The 23582-nt window shown below is 38.7% G+C and overlaps 2 protein-coding genes across 3 annotated transcripts; both read left to right on the plus strand.

Annotated features, from left to right (window-relative positions):
• Window positions 1-2245: 2245 nt before the first annotated feature.
• On the plus strand, window positions 2246-7299 carry LOC103467708 (uncharacterized). Its single transcript, XM_008414344.2, has 4 exons — window positions 2246-2557; window positions 2650-2743; window positions 4510-4906; window positions 5034-7299. Exons 1-4 carry the CDS (start codon window positions 2362-2364, stop codon window positions 6054-6056), a joined length of 1710 nt encoding a protein of 569 aa, XP_008412566.1. The 5' UTR covers window positions 2246-2361; the 3' UTR covers window positions 6057-7299.
• Window positions 7300-7807: 508 nt separating this feature from the next.
• LOC103467706 (porcupine O-acyltransferase) lies at window positions 7808-22387 on the plus strand. Of its 2 annotated transcripts, XM_008414341.2 has the most exons (15): window positions 7808-8047; window positions 9645-9787; window positions 11787-11979; window positions 12158-12201; window positions 12270-12451; window positions 14729-14859; window positions 14946-14966; window positions 15161-15175; window positions 15270-15395; window positions 16100-16200; window positions 16899-16975; window positions 17053-17116; window positions 17281-17366; window positions 18612-18722; window positions 20508-22387. In XM_008414341.2, the coding sequence occupies exons 2-15, from the start codon at window positions 9652-9654 to the stop codon at window positions 20607-20609; spliced, it is 1389 nt and encodes a 462-aa protein (XP_008412563.1). In that variant the 5' UTR covers window positions 7808-8047; window positions 9645-9651; the 3' UTR covers window positions 20610-22387. The 2 variants fall into 2 exon arrangements, with proteins under 2 accessions (XP_008412563.1, XP_008412565.1); XM_008414343.2 differs by lacking the exon at window positions 9645-9787 and having other exon boundaries at window positions 7809-8047.
• Window positions 22388-23582: the final 1195 nt, after the last annotated feature.

Genomic DNA, 23582 nt, shown 5'->3' on the forward strand with positions numbered 1-23582 from the left:
AATTGATTTGGACATTGCTTCCAATATTTAACCACAGTGACCTCTGCTGGTGAAATACAGGCACTGATTTAAAGTAAACCTGTTAAATTTTTCGTTATATTTTCCATATTGTTAAACAAAGAAACATCCTGTTGGGCAGTAAATGTGAAAGTATAATTACTCATTAATGACAAAAACTTAATATTGTACCAAAACTTTTAAGGTTTACATTTCCCTGGTATCACCAGTTTAAAGATGGGTTCTTCATTCATTTTGTTAAATAAATGAGCGTCCAATAGCCAACCTCAAACAGTTGTGACTCGCGAGTCGTCCGGCCATGGTTCTGTTTAACCTTAATTCATAAAAGCATGAATAAAGAAGACCCTTCTTGTAACTGCATAACCTGGTGCCCATTTTAATTATTCCTGTAAAACCAGCCTGAACTTGTCTAATTAAGAGAAACAATCCCTCAGTTCTGGCAGTGTACCCCTGAGAGCATCATTAATTTTACTCTTCACACTCCGTCCTATTAAAAGCATTTTTAATGGAGAAAGTGAGCCGGCAGAGAACAAAGCAGGAAATCATACCAATGAATGACTACATGTCTGTGCACACGTAATAAAACAAGAAGCTTTAACGCTTCAAACCAGGCTGGTTCTTCAATCTGAGGAAACCTGGAGCGGGACCTGGAGGCTTGCTCAACATGTTAACCTCTTTAACTTACTGCTATTTTGTCAAAAAAGCTTTTCAACATGTTTCAAAAATAAGAAAATCTCAATGTACAGCTTTTAAACATTATACATTTAAAGAAAATGCAAAGGCACAATGATTTTGAATGGTAATTCTTAGCTGTAAAGTCAGGCTGAATGTGTGAGGGAAGAGTGAGACATTTAGTCTGACATGAATCAACATTTTGTGCATGAGACTAGAGTAAATTAAACAAAGCAGTCAGGTTTTTTTGGGAATGTGCAATTTGTAGATCAAAAACGTAAAAAATAGTTTTGCAGGTATGCCTCATTAATAGATAATAACCCAAATAACCCAATTTGCAAATTTTCTTGAACTCAAACTAATGAAAAAATATATATACAGGATGTATATATATTTATATACAGTATATATTTTATTTGTAGTATTTAGCCCAATGTAATACATTAACTGAAAGCAAATTCACTTTCAAATTTCATATAAAATTAAAGAGAAAGTAGATTTTTTTAAAGATTTTACATAAGAATTTTATACTAAGCAAAAACGAAAAGTATCTGTTCTTGCAAGCCACATAACAAGAAAATAATCCAGTTCTTCAATAAAAAGAAAGAGAAAAATAGCTGGAGCATAAATTTTGTGAAGAAATTTCAACTGTTTTGGTTAAATCTGTAACCACAGCCAGCAGGGGGCCTCGTTGAGCTGTGTTTTAACAATATTAATATGATTTAATATTGTACAAATTAGTACAGCAAACAAAAATTCTCCTCCAATGACCGATTAAACGTAGCTGGGACAATAAAACAAGATATTTATTGTACAATAGTAAGACATGATCTTCCATTTTGTTTACTCATACTGAACGTTTCAGTGATCTAAAATTTAGTTTTTCCTCGTCCAACTTCAACATTTCATTAATGAGTCTAAAAAAACGAAATAAAGTGCTGCCATTCATTTCGACTTGGCTCTCATGTACTCTTCTAAGAGTACATGCAACTCTTAGAAGGGAACATTCAATGCACTTTAAATTGTAAAAATCTTCCTATTGCAAGTGGTGGACAAAAGTATATTAAACATGGTATAAAAGATCAATGAACAGTCGATCGGTTTGGTCGTAATGCTGCGTTCTAGTTGTGACCGGAACTGGGAAATTCCGATTTGTCAGTCTGAAAAATTAACTGGTAGCCCTCTTAAATCGAAATATACACTGGGAAAGAGGGAGAACTCCGACTACCTCAAGTTACGATGTATACGGCTACTAACATTAATATTAATAAAATGTGGTGGAAACATGTTTGTTTTGCAAGGCACATTTAAAAGTGCGTCAGATATCAATGATATAGCGGTTGAAACATTAAACTAACAAATTAAAAGTGGGGTTTGCTTATGGAAGTTAAAGCTTAAAATTATGTTTAGCGATGTTGAAATCCAGACTTCTTAACTTAAAACGCAGCCTGTCACCAACGGTCGGACATTAAACTCAGCTCCGAGTTCCAACTTCCGAGGTAACCAAACGCAGCATTGAACCCCGGGATCTGTATTCAACCGCTCTGTGTGACGTCATCTGAAGGATGCGCGCGCTTCTTAGCAACGGAAGTTGTGTGTTTGGCTTTTGCCGTTAACTTCCCCAACACACCTCCATGCTAACGCTGGCTACGGCTTACCTTCAGCGCAATAATGCCGAATTGTTGCGTGACCGGTTGTCATAACCGCTATTACCCCGGTTCCACCATAAGGTTCTACAGAGTACCCAGCGGGAACCGGCAGTTTCAGGTCCAGAGGAGGCGTTTGTGGATAGAGGCGATCCAACAAGCCAACGGGGGCAGTGAAATCCGTGCAGACGCTCGCATTTGTGGCGTTCATTTCATCTCAGGTAGCGTAAAGAGCCGCTTAGCAGTGAGCAAAAAATATTTCATAAAATGAGTTTGCTCAGTATTCTCTTCTTGAACCTCTTTTTGTTCACAGGAGAGGCTTCCATAGATGCAGACAGGCCTAATTTTATCCCCACGTTGTTTGCATGCAGTAATCTACGCCAGGGTCCAACAAAAAGGGCAAAATGGTAACATATATTGACTATTATTTTTAAATAGATTAAAGTATCCATTCTAAATACTAAATGCATTGCTACATTTTGGTTGGGACCTAAAATTAGACAAAATACTAATACTAAAGATCAGTATAAAGTGCTTAAACACTACAGTATGTCCATTATTGCCATGTTTTGCTGTTCAATGTGATGGCGTTTTCCATTTTGGATACATTGAAAGTCATTATCACAATAAAATTGAGCATAGATTAGGAATTATATTTGAAAACACAATGTTTGTACCCCCATTTGACTTATCTAAATGTTTTTACACCATCCATTCCTACAACAAACATTCATATTACTGTACCACCAATAATTGTCTAAAACAGTTAAGAGCTCAGATGAAGCCAAATTAACTTGGTGTTAAAAAGAGTTGCAAACTGCAGGGCAAAATTTTATTTACAATATATTACAAAATCCTGCAATGGTGAAATTATTGGGAAATGTTGCGATAACTACATAAGTGGTGATGTATTTCGTTTTTCTTTCCTCTCTTTTTCATCTGTTCTTACACAATTAATATTAAGTTAACGTGAAAAAAGCAAGTTCATAACACTTGGATTATATTGGTTAACAATTATTGAACTGCAATCAGTTCTTTTTGTCATTCATTATTTTCTTAAGAAATTTGTTTTCATTGATCTTTTCAAGCTAAGCCTGTCAATTTGAATCTTTGCATGGGGTTTATTCGCCTCACTAATCATCTCGTTCAGTGAAAGCTGCAAATCATCAGGTTTATTAAACGATTTGAAGCAGAATTTCATAATAAATTGAAGGAAATCTAAGTAACAAGTGTGCTTAAGTGCCATCCTTGTGTTTATTTGAGCGTACTTCATTTGAAAAAAGTTGAGTACTTCTCATTAAATGATCTACCAAACAGGGTTACATGTCGTGTATACGTGTTAAAACAATGTGGGTTTTTCTCAGCATTCTTGCCTTTCTAAAGGTTACACATCAATGTGTGTGGTATTGATTTAAGATTTATACTGACAGAAGAGCAAATAAATGGTTTATAACTGCAAGTCTAATCATGTTTCATGCAGATGATGCGTATAATTATGACTAGCACAGACACTTAGGAGCTCTGTGTGCAGCAGACTGTGTTGCCTTGTGCAGTCTGACAGTTTCTGCCAGAACTCGCCGATCTGTCGGTGGGCATCAGTTCCCCTTCGCTGCAGATGAGCCTGTTTCAGTTCAGCGCAATTTGTTCCTTCGACAACTATCGATAGATACTCAAACAACCCAGAGGAATTGTGTTTTTGGGGACACTAACACAGTCTGGTCTAAACTCATTTACCATGTGCACTTGATTAGTTAATGTCACCTGCTAACAGCTGATAATATGAATAGATAAAGATGTTTAATTTCACCTATCAGTGGTCATAATGTTATGCCTGACTGGTGCACAGTTGAGCGCAATATTCATAGGTTTACTATTAAAATTTTAATAGGAAAAAAGACAGATATCCTTCCAACCACTAACATTTAAAAGAAGTATACTCTTTTGTTGTTGTTGTTTTTTTTACATTTTAGTAGAGATGCGCGATATATCGGCACCAACACGGGCATCAGTGGATATTAGCCATTGTGACACAAACTGTTTCACCAAAGAGACTCTTTAATCTGTCTTTGCTGTCACTGTTACTGGTGTGTTAAAAACTTAGAATAAATTAGCAATTCATAGCCTACTATGCCACATTATTAGATAATATTTGGTTGATTATTCTTTCTCAAAGGACTTCTTCTGCCTGTCGAAGAAGTCAAAGACAGAAATTGAATGTGGAGACCAAAACCATAACAAGGGGAGAAGATGAAGAGACTGAAGACACGATTAATCTGAGAGACAACAAAGATGCTAAAGACACAGCTACTTTGACAGAAAATGAAGATATAACTGCCCTGAGAGACGATAAAGAGACTGAAGACACGACTAATCTAAGAGACAACGAAGATGCTAAAGGCATGACTACTTTGTCAGAAAATGAAGACATAACTGCCCTAAGAGACGACAACGAGACAGAAAAATCACCATCCCAACCTGCATCTGAGTGTCCAATGGACCACCAGTCGTCTGCTTTGATGGAAACTTCAGATGAACTTTTACCAGAAATGCAAACTTGGCCAGTGTCAAAGGTAGCAGTCACCACCTCTTTGTGTGCTTTCATACACTTGTAGACTTGTAACTTTGCTTTTTTTATTTTTTTATACAGTTTGTCTTTTTTAGTACGCTAATAATCTATTCTGTTTTTTTGCCAAATAGGAGGAAGAAACAGAAGATGAGAAGATTCATGATAAAGACCAAGAAGTGACTGAATGTGAAGCTGAACCTGAAACGATGGAGACAGAAAACAAATCCAGCCCAAGTCCATCACCACAGAAACCACCAGGAAGTGTTTTAAAACCAGATAAAATGAATCCTGTTGTGCTCATAAAGCCTTTAGTTTTACCACAAGGTGCTTATCACGTTGACCTGAGCACCTCTACCGCGGTGTCGTCCAAAGAGCACCATGAAGACGCGAGTCAGGGAGGATTAACGGAGTCGAGCTCCAACAGGGACCAGCCGTCCTTTCCTTGCAACCTGTGCGATCGAACCTTCACTACAAGCCACTACCTGAAGCGCCACAAACTGCTTCACGTTCGAGACGTGAGGAAGTGCCTCAGGTGTGGCGCGCTCTTCTGCCGCCGCCACAACCACGTTTTGTTCCAGACGCGGGCCGAGCCTCTACCCGAGTCTGAGGAGAGTTCCTCCAGCAGCGAGGACGAACCTCTGGACGCAGAGCAGGAGAAAGCAAGCAGAGTAACAGAAAAGGCCGACAACGCTTTGAATGTTCAGACTGGTACATCTCCAGACAGTCCTTCTCTCAGTAACTCGCCGTTGCTGAAGACTTCCAGCCTGACGGACGTCGGCAAACCTCTCCTGGTGTCGGTGAAACCTGCTGCTGTTCCCTCTCCACCCTCTCCGATCACCAGGTTCCCAAGCAACCCAGGGACCGTGTTTCAGATTAAACCACTCCTGTCGGACACCTCTCCCGCTTTGATACGACCAAATCTTCCTCAGCAACCCCAACTCCCACCTTCCCTGAAGATCTTTTCCACTCAGCACCTCACCTCAGCCTTGCTCGATGTTCAGAGAAACTACGAATACATTTTAAGTAAGCCTAAAAAAGTCGTGGTGAAATTCAAGGAGGAACCAGAGGAGCCGGTTCAAATTTGCCCAGTTAAGGAGCCAGTAAAGCAGGTCAAACTGGAGAAAATCGCTTATGACCTGGAGATGGTAATCTGACTTAAAGCTGCTAACCTGACTTCAGTCAAACTCGCTTCAGATAAAATGTGTCGCCTATAGAACAGTGTGCAATGGCTTAATCCAGATCTTATTGTAAATCTCTACGTAAGACAATATCTTCTCTTCTCAAACATGGCTCCCACACTCACAGGCCTTTGATGACATCACATAAGGTAACCAATCAGAGTAACATTCTAAAAATTCAGATATTTTCAGTCAAATCTGACTGTTGATGTGGCAGTGTGTCTCTGATTGGTCAGAAATGGAGGAAATGTTGATACTAAGTTTTCATGAAAAGCTTTTTTAATCTTATTTTTCATAATCTGGAATCATGGGATGTTTCTCCTAAATCATAAACTTAAGCCATTTTCAATTTAAGTGCAAGTCAAAAGCTTGTCACTCATCCTGATTAATAATTATTAATTCCAGTTGATCAGGCAGATTTCTGTGCCTCTCGTGATGTCATCAAGACAAACGCAACAGAATTATCAGGTATTTTTTCCTTCTGTTTGCGTTTTAGAACAGTATTTTGTGTGTGTGAAATAATGCAGTGGAAATCTACAAGTCATATTTTAGATATACCTGTGTTGGAAAAATAGGAGAGAAAACCTAATCACTCCCAGGTAACCCTGATTGATTTGTCTACTGTAACTAAAGTGTAAAACTACGATCAATTTTCACTACTAATTATTCGGGGACTGCTGCTTTATGGTATATATTTGTCATGTTTTTGGGTGTTGGATTAATCAAGTAAAATTTTGAGCTATTCTTGATTCTATGTGATGTTACATCACTACTGTTGGATTTTAAATGACACCTTTACATGTAATTAAGCTACGCCAGTAGGCATTCAAGCTGCAGCTTATTTTTAAATTTTTTTGTCATATTCAATCAATTTTTTTGCACACAACTGACATTAGCAGTGTTTCACATTCCGCATTATTTTTCTTTTCATTTCAGTTTCTTCTCTATCTACCTCAGCCAACTATAAAAGCAAGTAAAACTTATTTTGTACTACAGATGAAAGCTGCTTCTGGACATAATGTATGTATGTTTAAATACTCCAGTATTTCGGATATAAAAGTATTAGATTTTTGTGTAGTGCTGTGTGCAAACTAAAGAAAAGTGGCAACACTGATTCCTGTTTTTCTTTCCAGAAAATGCCTGTCAGATTGTAAGACATGAACTAGTTTTGCACCTGCTTTGTTTACTGAATAAATAGACTTGCGTCACATTTATTGTCTCTTGCTAGTTTTGCGTTGTGTATCTGTTTCTTTTACCTTAGGTCATTTTCTTGGCATTACTGTTTTCCATAGGCATCCCTAGATCTTTTTAAGCTGTGAAACCAATTTTTGTAAATGACCTGTAAGACTTTTGTTTTTCATTTCTGATTAAATTTTTTCAGAAATGAAGCTAAAATCATGTAGTTTTCAACTTTTGGAGTTGGTTGAGAAATTTATTTTTCTCAACCAACTTGGAAATTTTGAGGGTAATCTCAACATTTCTGAGTTTTTTTTCCAGCTCTTAAAACTCTGAAATTTTGAGATTAATCTCTGAGGAGAAATTTACTCCTTAGTTGTTTTTCTGTCTACAATGGCCCTAATACATTTAAAGAAACAAAATCATTCATTAACTACCTCAAAAACCCAGAGGGCCTTTCTGTGTCCATCAGCCAGAGGTGCACCTGAGTCCATCTGCAAGCTGTACACGTCCCATTGGTTCGGATGCGCCGGTCACAATGACCGACACCTATGATTGGATGCTTTACCCTTCAGTTCGACGCTCTCAGAGCTCCGATTGGTTGGCTCATGTTCTCGCGTGCCTTCATACATGATAAACCAGTGGTGCTGATGCTGTGACAATGGGAGCCTTCCAGATATGCACCATCTGAACTGAGGGTCCGGCAGCTGCTGCACGTAGGCTTGACGGACAGCAGAGAAAACATCCGGATAAAGACACAAGGAGGAACCTCCTGCTTCTGCCCGGACAGGGTGAGTCTTACCCCGGAAACCAAGCTGGCATTCCCGGGCCGTCCAGTAAGCTTGGGGCTGGGGGCTGGGGAGCGAGTCTCAGGTACGATAGGCTGGAAATCCTGCTGGCTGTAGCAGCTTCAGCGCGTTTAAGACGTATTTTCTGCATGGCACGCCGCACACAGCACGTTGAATCAGCCGTGCTGTTTATTAATGCAGCTGTGAGTCAACTCATCCCTTTGCTGGACTGCATTGCGGAGAGCAAGCCTTGCAGAACAGCATCTAATAACCATTCAAATCCGGTTAACACACTGATCTCAAGACCCGATTCCACCTCATCGGTTAGCAGTTTTCACGTGTTTTTCATACTTTGATAATCAGATGAGAACGAGCAAAACAGTTGTACCTGAAATTTCATCTTTTCCAGATTTTTCTGCAGCTGCTGCATGGATTATCGCACGTTTGCTTTGGTTTGAGTGGGATGTGTTGACACTGAACACAATAAGCAGATACAGTTTCACTCGGATGCAAACAGTTCGCAATCGATCGGTTAATCAAACTGTAGAGCACTTTTCAAACAAAGGAGTGTAGCGCAAATTTGTTTGCACAGATTGGAAAACAGTCATAATAGAACAAAGTACTTGAATACATTAATATTTAGACAAATCAAACAATTTAGAAGATGAGGAACTGGAATACAATGTGTGACACAGTGGCGCCATGCTAGAGGGGGCGCCATAATTATGATGGAATAATTATTAATTGTTGGCATTTTCTGTATTTTACAGTTTACTAAGTATTTTTGATTTAGTTTAGTGAAATAATTATTTTAGAACACTTAAATTAAGACAAAACTAACTTACAAGTAACTTTTCAGCACAATGTAGGGGCTTGGTTTAAGTCAATAACTCTAAATATTGATGAAAAGTAGCTATAAGTGAAATAATCTGCCAATGGACATTTTTCCACTTTAACTTACAAAACAGAAAAAACATCTTGCTCCAAATAGTCCTTTCTCATTTACATTAAGGAATGATTGACTTAAAAGGATAAAGTTCTATTTCTTGCTGAAAAGTTACTTGTAAATTAGATTTCTCTTATTTCAAGTTTACCAACATGTGTACAATAGAAGCTCGACCAAAAATACTTGGTAAGATTTGTGTTTTTTAAATTGTATTTGCACACTTTCTACCTAATTACCTTAGACAAATCTAACAATGATAAAAATAATATTTAGCCAGGTTTGTCCCATCAGCATATCTTTTACAAGAAAGATCTGGCCAACATAGTAGATGCGAATGACTTAAGTAAAACAATTGCACTTCTGCAAATTGAATCTGAAAAACTAAAAGCTTTATTCCTTCTTTTGGTTCCGATGCAATTTGTTTGAAACTTGTGGATATGTTTTCATTTGTTTTACTTTTGCGGAAACAGGTTGCTGTGTGCATGGCGCACATACAGAGGTGACCATGTCACTTTTAAGAGAGAGTACTGAATGATGACTATATAGTGTTAGGAAGTGAGGAAACGCAACAAATAAACAGTTTAGCTTTTACAGCATAACCCATACTAGCTGCTCCATAAACCAAGGTTGTTTGGCTTCCTTCTGCTTCCCCAGTCCAGAGATGGGAGTGTTCAGCCGGCAGAAGTTTTTCCAGGAGCTCACTCATGGCTGCCTGCTGCCTACAGCTCAGCAGGGACTGGAGCAAGTATGGCAGCTGCTGGTCATCTGCCTGCTGTGTCGCCTGCTCTGGATGTTAGGTGAGCACTTTGGCTTCGTTCACACTGCAGCCCGAAGTGACCTAAATCCAATTTTTTTTAATTTATATGCCTTAATGTGACCTGTACCTAATCTTTTCATGACAGTCTTTTTCAAATGCGACCCAGGCCACTTGAATATCCGATACGTATCCGATCTTTCCTTCTTCTTCTTTTGTGTTTTATTGGCGGATGGCAGCCAATATCCGATCTTTTCAAATGTGACCTGAATCTTAACGGTCAGGTCGCTCTCAGCCTACCTGAACATCATGGACCTTACCACAGGGGCAGTGTTTCATTGGCTAATGACCATGTTATGTCACAGCGCAGCTACCACGTGCGTGACCGTCTCACAAACACAAGCTACAGTAGTAAATACATGCTAATGTACATTGTGGACTAGCAGACCGGCAGAAAGTTTTTGCGTCAGGACTCGAAAAAGAATGGTTCTCCACTGTCAGCGGGGTATCTGCACATGCGATGTAAGGTATCCTGATCGTATTTGTGGAACTAAAATTCACAGATTTCCAAAATCTGAAACGGAATGCCTTGCTTGGATCAAAGCTTGTGCACGACCGCATTTGCAGCTCAACTGTTGTAGGATCAATAAGAACAAAGGAATGTCTGCTGGTGTAAGTATTGTTGCTTTGGTTTCTTTGTGTTTAGTGAATGAAAAAAAGAGTCAATAATAAACACATCCATTATGAAAACCTTTTAGCTAAGTACAGCATAATGGCAGTACCGATACAACTTCTACACCTTGAAGCCTGTCTGTTACAGTCTTGCGTTAGCTGAACAAATCAATATGCAATGTGTACCATATCTGACATACATTAAAGATTTTATTTTACCTGAAAAGGCTTTTTACTAAACTGTAATCGTGTTAGCCACGCTAATCGTGTTAGCCTCCGAGTACCGTGTATCAGGCCTAGGCACATACGAACATTTGCCAACAGAAATCACCCTCAAAACCATGAATGCCCGACTTACCCAGCCTTGCAAGAACAATAGGCATCAGTGATCTTGTCCACAGCTATATTTATGCTGAGGGTCTGAGGATCTGCTGTGTTCCTCATCGACCGGTAGCATTTAGCTGTAACGCGAACAATCTTGGAGGCATCGCGTGGCTCAAACACCTTGATGTCGTCCAAAAAAGATGACATGAACTTGTTGGTTCACCTGTCCATTGTCGTGGCTGATATTTTTTGAAAATCCAGCAGAAATGCTGCACTAATCGACTCCGAAATACTCTGCAGAGAGTCAGTCGAAATGAAATTACACATAGAAACTAACCACCGCGAGGCTTTGTTTGTGAGACATGCAGTCACGTGAGACTTTCGAGGGGAGTTTCTGCGTGGAGCTTGGTAAGGTCCATTGACGTCATTGTTCTGGGTCCTGATACGCGCAAACGGGAAGAAAAACAACAACCATGGTGGACTATACTGAGGATTAAGTGTTAATATGCTGGTTCCGGTCGAACAACAACTTCAAAATTGCAAGATATGCTCGACCGTTAGCATCCATATTTACTTCTGCAAACACTGAGAACTTCTTCTTTTCTATTAAGGTGGATCGCAAGCAACTTTAAGTTACATACTGCCACCTACTGTACACGAGTGTGCAAGCAAAACTACTTTACATCTATTAAATTCAGTTTTTTAATGTTGTATTCTGAAGATAAATAAATAATACAGTCCTTAATCTGTAAATATCCATTATGTTTCCTTAATTTCCAAATATTCCTTTCACTGAGCACTTCTTTTTTTATGTCGTTCGGCAAAACACTGAGCATGCTCTGTATGTGACGTTATTGCTTATCTACTGCGCATGTGGGACACTGTCAGGTCGTTTGCAGTTCACCAAAAAAAAAAAAGAAAAATCCGATTTGACAAAGAAAATCGAAATTGGGTCACTTCAGGCTGCAATGTGAATGTCAGTCATTTTGGTGTTCACCTTTTTAAGTGGCTATCTCGTAAATCGGTTTAAAAACTTTCTTTGTCAGGTCTCCCTTCCTTCGTGAAGCACCTGTGCACGGTGGCGGGAGGTTTCTACATGCTGTACCTGTTCTTTGAGCTCCACATGATCTGGGTCGTCCTTCTCAGCCTCCTTTGCTACCTCTTTCTCTTCCTGTGCCGCCATTCGACCATCCGAGGAACCTTTCTGTCTATAACGGTTCTCATCTACCTGCTTCTTGGGTAAAAATGTTTGTTTTTCAAATAAAGTGGTCACTTATAAGTTACTTTTGTCTTATTTCAAATGAACCAAGATATTTGCACTAGAAATGAGACCAAAAATACTTAGTATTTGGTAAGATTTTGTGTTTTCACAGTGTGGACAAACATTAAAATCTTAGTATTTTTATGTCTTGATCAGGGAGCTGCACATGATGGATACCACCAACTGGCACAAAATGAGAGGTAATGCTGAGTCTGTTTATCTTGCTAACGAGCGACAATGTTACAGTTTTAATTTGTGATCTGTGTAGGTTCACAGATGGTGGTTGCCATGAAAGCTATCTCGTTGGCTTTTGATCTGGACAGAGGTGTTGTGACCAATGTTCCCTCGCCCCTTGAGTTCATGGGCTACATTTACTTTGTGGGCACCGTCATCTTTGGGCCCTGGATCAGCTTCAACAGCTACAAAGAAGCTCTAGAAGGACGTAAGTTGGTAAGTTTGAGGCAGAAAACCTTAAGTGTTGGAAAATATTTTGAGATTTTTTTACACTTATACCACTACATCAGTCATCCATAAACTGTGTTGGTGGTCACTGTGACGTGAACTCAAAGTGCGACACATACAGTTGGCTTACCAAAAGATTGTGCTTAAAAATATTAATGGGTAAGTAGCTTAAGATTGAAAAGAAAAGCAGAAGATACCAAGGAAACAATGCCAGGATTATACTTATGAGATTGGAGCAATTCATGTCTGGTGGAATATTTTTCAGTTTCTTGGTGCGAGTTTCTGAACTTTTGTTTTTATAATACACAAAGGTGGGTAGAGTACTCAATAAATTGTACTCAAATAAGAGTAGCACTACTTCAATGTATTTTTACTCAAGTATAAGTTAAAAGTAACCATCCAAGAAAATACTCAACGAAGAGTAAAAAAGTATTTGGTAAAAAGTCTACTGACGTACTGAGTAGCTGATCAACTTATCAATCATTTTATGTTTAAGAACTACATCATCATACGGATCAAAATACAAAGTTAAGTGGAAATTTTGGTATTTTACGGATGAAAATGACAATAATTTATAAAAATAACTAAATCAAACAAAATACTTTTTTCCAAATCTGCTGCTTTCAATAAAAAACGTATGAAACTTTAACAAAAACTGCAGGTATGTGTCTGGTGAATATTTGCTTGAAACATGTTGGTTTTTCATTCAGTGGGGAAAAAATCCATAAAGTAAGAGTAGAAATACTTCATAATAAAATTACTCAAGCAAAAGTAAAAAGTATAGCGTTGTAAAATAGTCGTAAAAGTAAATGTTTTGTAAATGTTTTCCTGGCCTGTGGCTGTACTGCGCCCCACGCTAACTAACTGCATTTGCAACACATAAAATAAAAGAAGTATTTACGTCAGGCTGAAAGAAAACTAAGATTAGAGTCCAGACTTTTAGAATCTAAATAACTCAAAATGTCCCTGCGTTGACTTGTTTGTGGTTTTATCAGTCACATTTACCAAATAGAAACCCTTCTTATTACGATGAACAAAGACAACAATAAGTGTGTTAAGAAACTAATATTTTTATTTAAGGTTGTATATATTAAGATGTTTTGTTAGAAATATCTTATAGAAAAATACTCTGTCAAATTTCAAAATTAAAAGACATTTTTTGCTGGTCTGTTGGATAAAATCCCAATAGAAAAGGCTGAATTTGTGATTTTTTTTGTTTGTTTTTTGACATGATAAAACTAGAGATGTGCCGATCAGGTTTTTTCCTACTGATACCGATACATGAGGGCCGATCACCGATACCGATCACGTAATTATTATTATTATTATTTTTATCATAAGCACTACCGGTTACATTATGTGGAAAAAAGAACCATGAATTTACCTTAATTTAGACAAAAACTTGTTTTTAATAACTTTTTCCAAGAAGAAAACTAAACAAAACAGCCATTCTGCAAATTGTACTCCTATCGGTAATACTATCTTTAACAGACTGATAACATATGAAGGCTCTGAAGAGGCTAAATAAAACCTCTCAACATTGCCAAAAAAAATCAAGTATAAAACTTAACATTTAAAGGCAAATACAGGTTCCATTACAATAAACAATCCTGAGTTACTGAATGAAAACTTCCTGATAGCATGGCGGCTAGCTGATTACTGCTAGTTCTGAGTGTCTGTTTCTGACTGAGCGGAGTAATTATGCAGAACAGGGAGGAGATCGATTATTTTTTCAGAGATTATCCGTCTCATGTTAGGATAGCGAAAGTTTTAATACGTATGTAAAATTTATTTTTTTAAGTTAGATGCTGCAGCTTTAAACAGAGGTTCGGTGTGAGAGTCACTACCAGGTGGAGCAGAAGTGGCGCTCCGTCTGTGAAATCTGTGAACTACCTGTAGCACGGACCAGCGGTTCAACAGCGAGAGCAGATCCAGCGTCTTACATCGCAGCTCGAAGACTCAAAAAATGTTGCGGGTTAACTGACCCAATCACTCAGTGCGTTATAGTTCCACATCGCTTAGGATTTGTTGCTGCACGTTTGTGCAGTGTGAAGGAAAGAGGAGACCAGCTGCACAGGCAGGCTGAGAAATGAGATGCAGGTGATTGGTTTGTGTGATCGGCAACAAGAGACCGTGATCGGCGATCACAGATCATACACTTTTTCACGGAAATCGGCCGATTATGATCGGTGGCCGATTGATCGGCACACCTCTAGATAAAACATACCAAGTTAACCTCAGCTGTAACTTGTTTCTTCTTCCCAGAGTTTAAGATGGATTGTAAAAGTGTCTCTTAGCTGGGTGAAGAGCCAGATCTGCCTTGTTGTTTCCAACTGTGTGGCTCCCTACCTCTTCCCCTACTTCATCCCCGTCTATGGAGACAAGCTCCTACGAAGGCGAGTGACACACAGAATTTTGTCTGAATGAGATGCAGCCTAAGTTTTCTATGAGTTAATGCTGGTGTCGACTGTTGTGTTTACAGCAAAAAGAGGAGGAAGATCAGGTGAGTAAAGGTCCAAAGCTCTCCTGGTCAGTCTCATCATCGTAGATGATTTAGTTGCATGGTTGTTCTGTTAACCTGTTGCTGCCATCCTCCATCTTTGTGCACCAGGGTCTCCCATTTTCCATTTCATCACCATGAATCATCACAAGAAAAGACAATGTAATATTGTTTTCTGTTTCCTCATGCTCTCCCAGAGGCTCACTGGCAAGGTATGTTGTTTATTCCTGTTGCATAGTCAGTAAAGTTGAACTTTAGCTGTAATGGGGTCATAACAACCATCTATATGTTCCTGGTTTGCGTTAGGTGGCTGCTGGCATATGAGAACACAATGTCTTTCCACTTCAGCAATTACTTTGTCGGCTACCTGAGCGAAACTACTGCGACTCTTGCTGGGGCGGGCTTTACGGAGGAGAAAGAGAACCTCAAATGGTGAGAAATCATTCACCTCCTTTAAATTTGACCTATTATTTGTGCTTGAACAGGTATGTGGGGTTTACAGTACATGTTCATTACATTTGTTCCTCAAAATCATTCTTGGGTAATAAGATGTTAGTCTGCTCAGTTCTGTCTATTTTGAGCTGTTTTAGGGTGTCTTGTCACTTTAAATCCATATAACTCTGAAAGTGGCTGAAAACAGATGTGCAAATATTCAACAGTGCATCTTTAAAAAGCATTAGTAGAGCCTCCTGGACAACCATCAAGAATGCAGCAAGTGGTTTATGGATAGTAAGTCAACAATAAAATATTTGTCTTTTCCAGCAGCCATTGTACAGCAAATACAGTGGTAAAACCACCTGATCAAATGTGCTGGAACTCCACTTGAGTTGCTAGGTAACAGGGCTGAGCTTGGCTGGGGTTGCTAGGTGACCCCAGCCAAGTCACAATCTTTGGGCAGTAAGGAGGTAAGGAGGTTTTTGAAGCGACTAATTTTCCAGATACCAATACACATCAACTTATTGCCAAAATATGTCGAGCAGTTGGGGTTGTTTTTAAAAGCAGTAGAGAACCAAATGTGTAGAAAATGTGCAAAATGTGAATTTTGCATAATAGGTTCCATTTAAAACAAGAAAAAAGCATCCATCTCTTTTATTTAATTCCTATCAAACTCCAGCGGGTTTCCATTTTCTTTGCAGGGATCTGAGCGTGTCCAAGCCGCTCCAGGTGGAGTTTCCCCGCTCCATGGTGGAGGTGGCGTCGTCGTGGAACGTGCCCATGTCCCGCTTTCTGCACACATGTGAGTGGCTGTCAGCAGGAATCTGATTCATGTTAACATAAGGTCACCTACGCAATCATGAAACGTTCAGCATTTTAAAGGTCTCAATAATTATGAAAATGTAAAAGAATATGGGAATTTTATCTATATCTATATTTATTTTGTTCATTTTTTTTCACCTATTTGATCATTTGTTCTTTCTTTCATCTCTTCTTTAGCTTGTTCTTTTTTCCTTTCATTTCTATTACCCTTTTTTCTTTTATCTTCTGTTTCTTTCATTTGTTTGCTCTTTCCTTCTTTCTTCCATTTTTTGTTCTCTCTCCCCTACTTTTTTTCCCTTTTTTCCCCATTTCCTTCTTTGTCCTTTCTTTCTTTTTCCTTTCTGTTGTTTTTCTTTAATCTTTTGTCCTTCCTCTTGTTTGTTCTCTTGTCGTTTAGTTCTTTTGTATTTTCCTTTTTGTCTTTATTTTTTCTTTATTTCATCCTTCCTTTCTTCCTTTTTGCCTTGCTATCTTTTGTTTGTTCATCCATCCTTACTTTAATCCTTTCCTTCTTTTGTCCTTTTGTCTCCCTTTTCTTTCTTATACAGTATGTGTTTTTATTTTTAGGCTTCATATTCAGGCCTCCATAATGTTTTTTTAGAAGTTTGTATTTAATATTGGACCTCATGAACTTAAACTCTGGATATTTGGGTCTGGTGTGTCGTATTTTTCTCTCAGATGTTTTCAAGAGTGCCGTCAAATTCGGGACGTTCACTGCCATCATGGTGACGTACATCGCCAGCGCGCTCTTACATGTGAGTTTATATAACTTCACCTTCTTTTAAATGTCTTTTTGTATCAACAAGATTGTTGAAGTTTTTGTCCATTTCAGGGTCTAAGTTTCCATCTGGGTGCAGTTCTGATATCTCTGGGGTTCATTACGTACGTGGAGCACGGTAAGAGCCGAACTAATGGTTCGTCTTCTCCACATGAAAACGTTTCCATTTAGAGGAAGTATTTAACTGTTTCAGTTCAACCTACTGCTTGTCATTTTCCTCCACGTCTGAAGAGAGTCTTTCATTCGTTTGTTTTCTAAGGCGTCGACTCTGTTTTGTTTCAGTTTTTCGGAAGAGGCTTGCCGCCATATTTAACGCGTGCGTGCTTTCGAGGAAATGTCAGCCAAACTGCAGTCACCAAAACAAAAAGGTAATGCGTTTGCAATGAGGCGTTATGTGTTCATATTTTTAATTGCTTTTCAAATAAAGGAAAAAATGTAATTAAAAATGTGACTAGAGAACAAACTCACATCTCGGTTCCCCAAAGTCAACCAAAAAAACCCCTCAAATACGCATGTGTAACATCTTCATAACAGGCACCATAAGTTGGGTAAAACCTCTGAGTTTGAAAAATAGGAAAGAAAACATTAACATCTTTTGTAAAAACCTTTGTGTAGATCCTCATAAAGTGCATTTAATTTTCTGAAGCTTTAAATTTTGCTTGTTAAATTGTCTGTTTTAGCTACTTTTTCAATGCCTGTCTAAACCGTAACTACGCTGAACCAAAGAAGATTACAAGTTTCAAACGTCAGGTTTTTGTTTTAACCGAACATCAAATTAATTTGTTGGCGTTTCTTAGATCTGCTTTTCTCTGCACTGTATTCAGAAATCCATCCATCCATTTTCTTTCACCCTTGTCCCCCAGTGGGGTCGGGAGGGTTGCTGGTGCCTATCTCCAGCTAACGTTCCGGGCGAGAGGCGGGGTACACCCTGGACAGGTCGCCAGTCTTTCGCAGGGCAACACAGAGACACACAGGACACACAGCACACATACACTCACACCTAGGGGCAATTTAGACAGACCAATTAACCTGACAGTCACGTTTTTGGATTGTGGGAGGAAACCGGAGTACCCGGAGAAAACCCACGCATGCACAGGGAGAACATGCAAACTCCATGCAGAAAGACCCCAGGCCGGGAATTGAACCCAGAACCTTCTTGCTGCAAGGCAACAGCTCTACCAACTGCGCCACTGTGCAGCCCCGTATTCAGAAATATAACAATGAAATCTCTCATGTTTGTTGTTGCTGCATTGATTGTCGAGCAACACTTAACAATACCAGACTATCACATTAGGAAACATGAGATCTTACACTTGATGTGTGACTAAAGAAGCATGAATATCATATTGTAATGCCTACATGGAGTGCTGGAGTGAAAATACAGTAATCTGTTGCTATTCTTGAATATTTCAGTAATTTACTGAAATGTTTAGTTTGGAAATAAATATTTCAAGAAGCTGCCATATATGTGCTGCATTTCTTTCTGTAATTACGTTGCTTAGCTTATACAGACCGAGTTATGTTATTATGGGTCACATACTTTAAAATAACACATCCAGTCAAGGCTGCATGAGATCCAGAGTCGCCTACCATAATGCTTTCTCTGTTTGCAGAAGCTGTGGGTGTATATGATTAACATAGCATTTTCTGCTTTGGCAATACTTCACTTGACATATCTGGGCTCCGTGTTCAACTCCAGCGTGGACTACATGGAGGAGGATGAGGTGAGATGAGAGACTGCTGCTCCACTGAGGGAATGCACAATTTGCTGCAGTAAAGCAGCATCTGAAGTAAAAGAAATTTAGTTTAATAAACAGCTTAACAGACACTGCTGCACTGCAGCTGATGTGAATCTGTGATGAAGCAGTGCAAGTGACATCGTCTTTGTGCTTTTAATACGAGTCAAAATAATGTCAGACTTTTTTTGTGTTTTCCTCTAAAACTGTCAGAAGTGGGCAGAGCACCCAGAAATTGTACTCAAGTAAGAGTAGCACTACTTCAACATATTTTTACTTAAGTAAAAGTAAAAAGAAGACATCCAGGAAATGGCTCAAGTGAGAGTAAAAAAGTATTTGATAAAAAGTTAAAGAATGAGCAATTGATCAAATTAATCATTTAATATTTAGAAATCACATCATCAGATGGATCAAAATATAAAGTTGAGTTGAAATTTTTGGTATTTTAAGAACAAAACTGACAATAATTTATACAAAGTGTGTGTCTGGGTCTGGTGAATTTTGGTTAAAAAATGTTTGTTTTTGATTCAGGGGTAGAAAATCCAGAAATGTTGCTTAAGTAAGTAGCGATACTTCATAATTAAATTACTCAAGTAAAAGTAAAACGTACTTTGACTTTAAGATCGGGAGCCCATTCGCATTATTTCTTCTTCTGTGGTATTGTTAAATTGTTTGCACCTCTTTTATCTTGACCTGCGGGAGAGAGATGGGTGTTATTTTTTTTAATCGAAATACACCCAGTTTATATTTATTAGGTTGGTTTTTGTTATCACCATTGTAATATATAAATCCATTCCTTGAAGTGAATATCTAAGTGAACTAACAATTGTAAAGTATCAGGAATCAACTTTAGTTTTGTGGACTTGGAGCGGCCGCCCATGTTGTAGTTTTCTTTTTGTTCTGGTCAGAATAAAACAAACTATCCATTCCACATAAAACCTTCGTCACAGCCTAATTTTAAATAAAACCAGCCAATTGCAGAAAGGATCCGGTTACAAATGCCTGACCCAATTCCGATTTGTAGAGGACCCTGTGTGTGAAAAGGCATTAGCCTAACTTTGATTTGATTTTTGCGGAAATCACACACCAACATCAGAGAAAATCTTTCACGCTGCTTCTCCTTTTGGAGGAGGACTGTGACAGATTCGAGTCGGTGCTCGCATCTTTTTAAAGATCTTCGGTGGCTCTATTTTTATAGCTCTGTGACAAGAGAACACAACATTTGTTAAGTATTTATAGTGGGATGCTGCGTAGCTTTCAGCTGCGTTCACACTGCAACCTTAAGCGACCCAATTCCGATTTTTTCATGACAGTCCTTTTTGAATGTGACCTGGGCTGCTTGGATATCCAATAAATATCCGATCTTTTCAAATGTGACCTGAATTTTAACAGTCAGGCCGCGTTCAACAGAACGGAACGTCATTGTTACTCGACAAACGTCACTATTCTGCGCCCTGATACTCACAAGCGGGAAGAAAAACAACAACCATGGCGGACGATAATGAGGACTAAGTTGTTAATATGCTGGTTCCGGTCGGACAACTTTAAAATCGTAAGCTAAGCTCCACCGTTAGCATCCATGTTTACTTCCGCAAACACTGAGCACTTCTTTTTTTCTATGACGGTTGGCAAAACACTGTGCACGCTCTCTGTGACGTTATTGCGCCCTCTACTGCGCATGCACGACAAAAAAAAAAAATCGAGATTCGGACACGTCAGGCTGCAGTGTGAACGTAGCCTTTGACGCGTGATTTACGTCGTCGCCTCCCGCAGGACGAGATCACCCACCACACCATCCAGAAGTGGTCGGAGCTGAGCTGGACGAGCCACTGGGCCACGTTCGGGTGCTGGATACTGTACCGCCTCATTCTCTAACAACTAGAGACCGAGAAGAAGAGAGAGAAGCAATAATGAGAAGCAGGTTTTCCACTTTTCTGTACTGTGACGTCATCCTGCATCAGACTTGCAGTTTTCAGGTTGCGCTGTATGCTGGTCGGGGGATGCTATTCTATCCTTTTGGGGACTGGTTTCGATATCTGAAAAGAAAAAGACAGACCGCAGCGCCTTTTTTTCCACTCCCTTTTGTCTGTTTCATATTGTTTTTTTTATCTGAGGCTCAGTCATCATGGCCTCCTATTGTGGCAGCGTTTACCACTGTCTCACTGTGACTCACAATCAATAACTATCAACATGGCGGACACGTGACGGCGCGCGTCAGGCAGATGTCCCCCAGTGGCGACAGCCCACCATGTCAGCCGGTTCCTGGTCATGCAAAACCTCGTAAAACTTTTCACATTTAGTCGTTTTTAGTGGGATTTTATGTCTTAAACCAAAAGAAAGAACTGCAAAATTGTGAAGTGGAAGAAAAATTTGGGATGTAATTTCAGCTGCAAGTCTTTTTGGTTTGCGTCGTCAAATTAAGTTTTTGTTCATTCTTATTTGCAAAATAACTTGATCTAAATCAGAGAGCAGTTTTAAATTTGGACTTTAACTAGGACATTCTAGCATATTTGTATGATTTGATTCAACGCTTCATCCAGTCATTTAATATCCTAGAAAATGCTTAAATTTTAATTACGGTTTGAAAGATGTTAGTCAAACTGCACAGTTTAGTAATAAAGTGCAACCTAATGTTTTATTACCTTATCCTTCCACTTCATAATTAAAATCTCAATAAAATACATTTAAGCTTTTGGTTGTAATGTGACAAATGAGAGACGTTTCAATGCGCTGCGCTGGTGACATTCCCTAGTCTTCTTGTCCTCAACAAATCCAATTAAATGTCCAGAATCAATAATGCAGTTTCCTGTCTCTGTGATTTTTTTTATTCTTTTTTTTCCCAGCCAGGCTGCATCGTGGCTGCTTGTTTGCGGTTCTGTCAGGGAGCCTAATCAAAACCCACAGAATTGAATTTTTTATGAACCCTGGTAGGCAGGTGGAGCATGGCTAAAGGAGACAGCCGGAGACTCTGGCTGCTGTAACCAGTCGATTGTGTGGAACTGCTTCCAATTTAAAATACAAGAACCCAGAGAAACCAGCGCACGTCTCTTTCTCCTCCTAGGAACAAACAAAGACTTTATTTACTGAATTCAACAAGCACATGTTGTTACTAGACTGCATTTTTACCACCAACTAATCCTCCTTTTGTGACTTTTAGATATATTAACGGTTTTAGATGATTAAATCTGATTTTTTTACTAGTGTAGTATCCTGATGGTGTTTTTCTTTTTCTTTTGGTATGACTTGAATTATATCCTTAAACATATGTGATTTTGATTTTTTTCCCCCTCTTCTTTCTACAATATAACTTAAGAATCAGGGTATTTGAGATGTATTAACAAAATTCTCTTTCAGCTTTGTGTAAATTAAAATAAAATTATTCATTATTCTATACCAAGCATTTCTCTTACCTCCAGGTTTTTACTTAATAGTTGCTTTTAATTATTTACAGCCTGATGAAAGAGTATGAGTGTGTGCATCGGAAAATGAATATTTGGTGTTGGATAAGAGCTTTTGTTGCTGTGCCAAGTTTCTGCTGTAGTGCCACTCAGTATAACCACTGTAAATACCTTATATTTGTGTTTTGTCCCTAAATATGTAAAACGCAACGGCATACCTGTGATATTTTTATAAAATTTTACATGAAACGTCAAGATGCAGTCCTTGTTTTGATTTAGTGAATCTCAGTGAAGTAGAATCTTCATATTTCCACCTAACAATTTTGAGATTAATCTCAGAAAACTTACGTTGAAAATGCTTGAAAGTCCTTACATTTTACTGTGGTAAAAGCTTGCAAACTCAATTTAAATATATATATTTTTTCAATAAAAATGTATATTGTATGTAATTAGCATACATTATACCAGGGCTATTATGACTATTAATTTTAACCTTACAGGAGTAACAAAAAATAATAATTTATTCAAATAATCCATCCATCCATTTTCTTGACACCCTTGTCCCTTAGTGGGGTCGGGATTATTCAAATCAATTTATTCAAATTATACATACAGTTTTGACTTGATTACTTCTCTAATATTGTTAATTTTAAGTCTGTTTACTTGAAATAACGATTAATCAATTACTAAATTTCAACAGTCGATTAATCCGATTGTCTCAGCCATACAATAAAGGCATCGTTATGATTACATTTACTAAGACGGTACATCACAACATCAGCCATGTGTAATAAATATTCTTTATTTGAAATAGTATTTACAAAAAGAATGGATGAACTGTTTGCATAAAGGAGGGATTAGTCTGACCCAGCCTGGACTGTGTTTCTTCACATCCAGTGAGGAAGAGTTTGGGTTAGACAGGCTGAGAGGAGCAGAGGGCAGAAGCAGATGGTGATGGATGGAAATCAGGTCTGCCTTGTGCCTCTCTGTGGGGGAAAGCAGATGTTGTATTGCAGAGCTGCACGGCGGCTTGAGAAGGGGAGGTTCGCTCAGCCCCGTCTCCCCTGAGGACCCCCGTGTTTACGACGACAGGAACCCAGCAACGTCTCCAAAGCCATCTTCACAAACGCCTGGAAGTTATTGCTTCTCTCCCTTCGGCTGTCCTGCGAGGGGACAAAACGGAGACAGATACCTTCACTGGGAACACAGCGGGCTTTACTACTTCCTGTACTCCAAAGTACTTCCTGTATCTGTCTGGATTTTGGTAAATGCTTACCTCCTTGCTTCTTGTTATCATCTCCTTTCTGATCACCTTTTTTTGGCTGTTCTTTAGGACTCTGAGGTTGCTGTAAAATTAAAACTTAAGTAAATATCATCAAAAAATTTTAAATATTTTTATTTTGAATGTTGCTCAGGGCTGGTTAGAGCCTTTTTGGGGTCCTAAGCAGCT

Source organism: Poecilia reticulata, linkage group LG7, assembly GCF_000633615.1.
Source record: "Poecilia reticulata strain Guanapo linkage group LG7, Guppy_female_1.0+MT, whole genome shotgun sequence".
Classification (NCBI taxonomy): domain Eukaryota; kingdom Metazoa; phylum Chordata; class Actinopteri; order Cyprinodontiformes; family Poeciliidae; genus Poecilia; species Poecilia reticulata.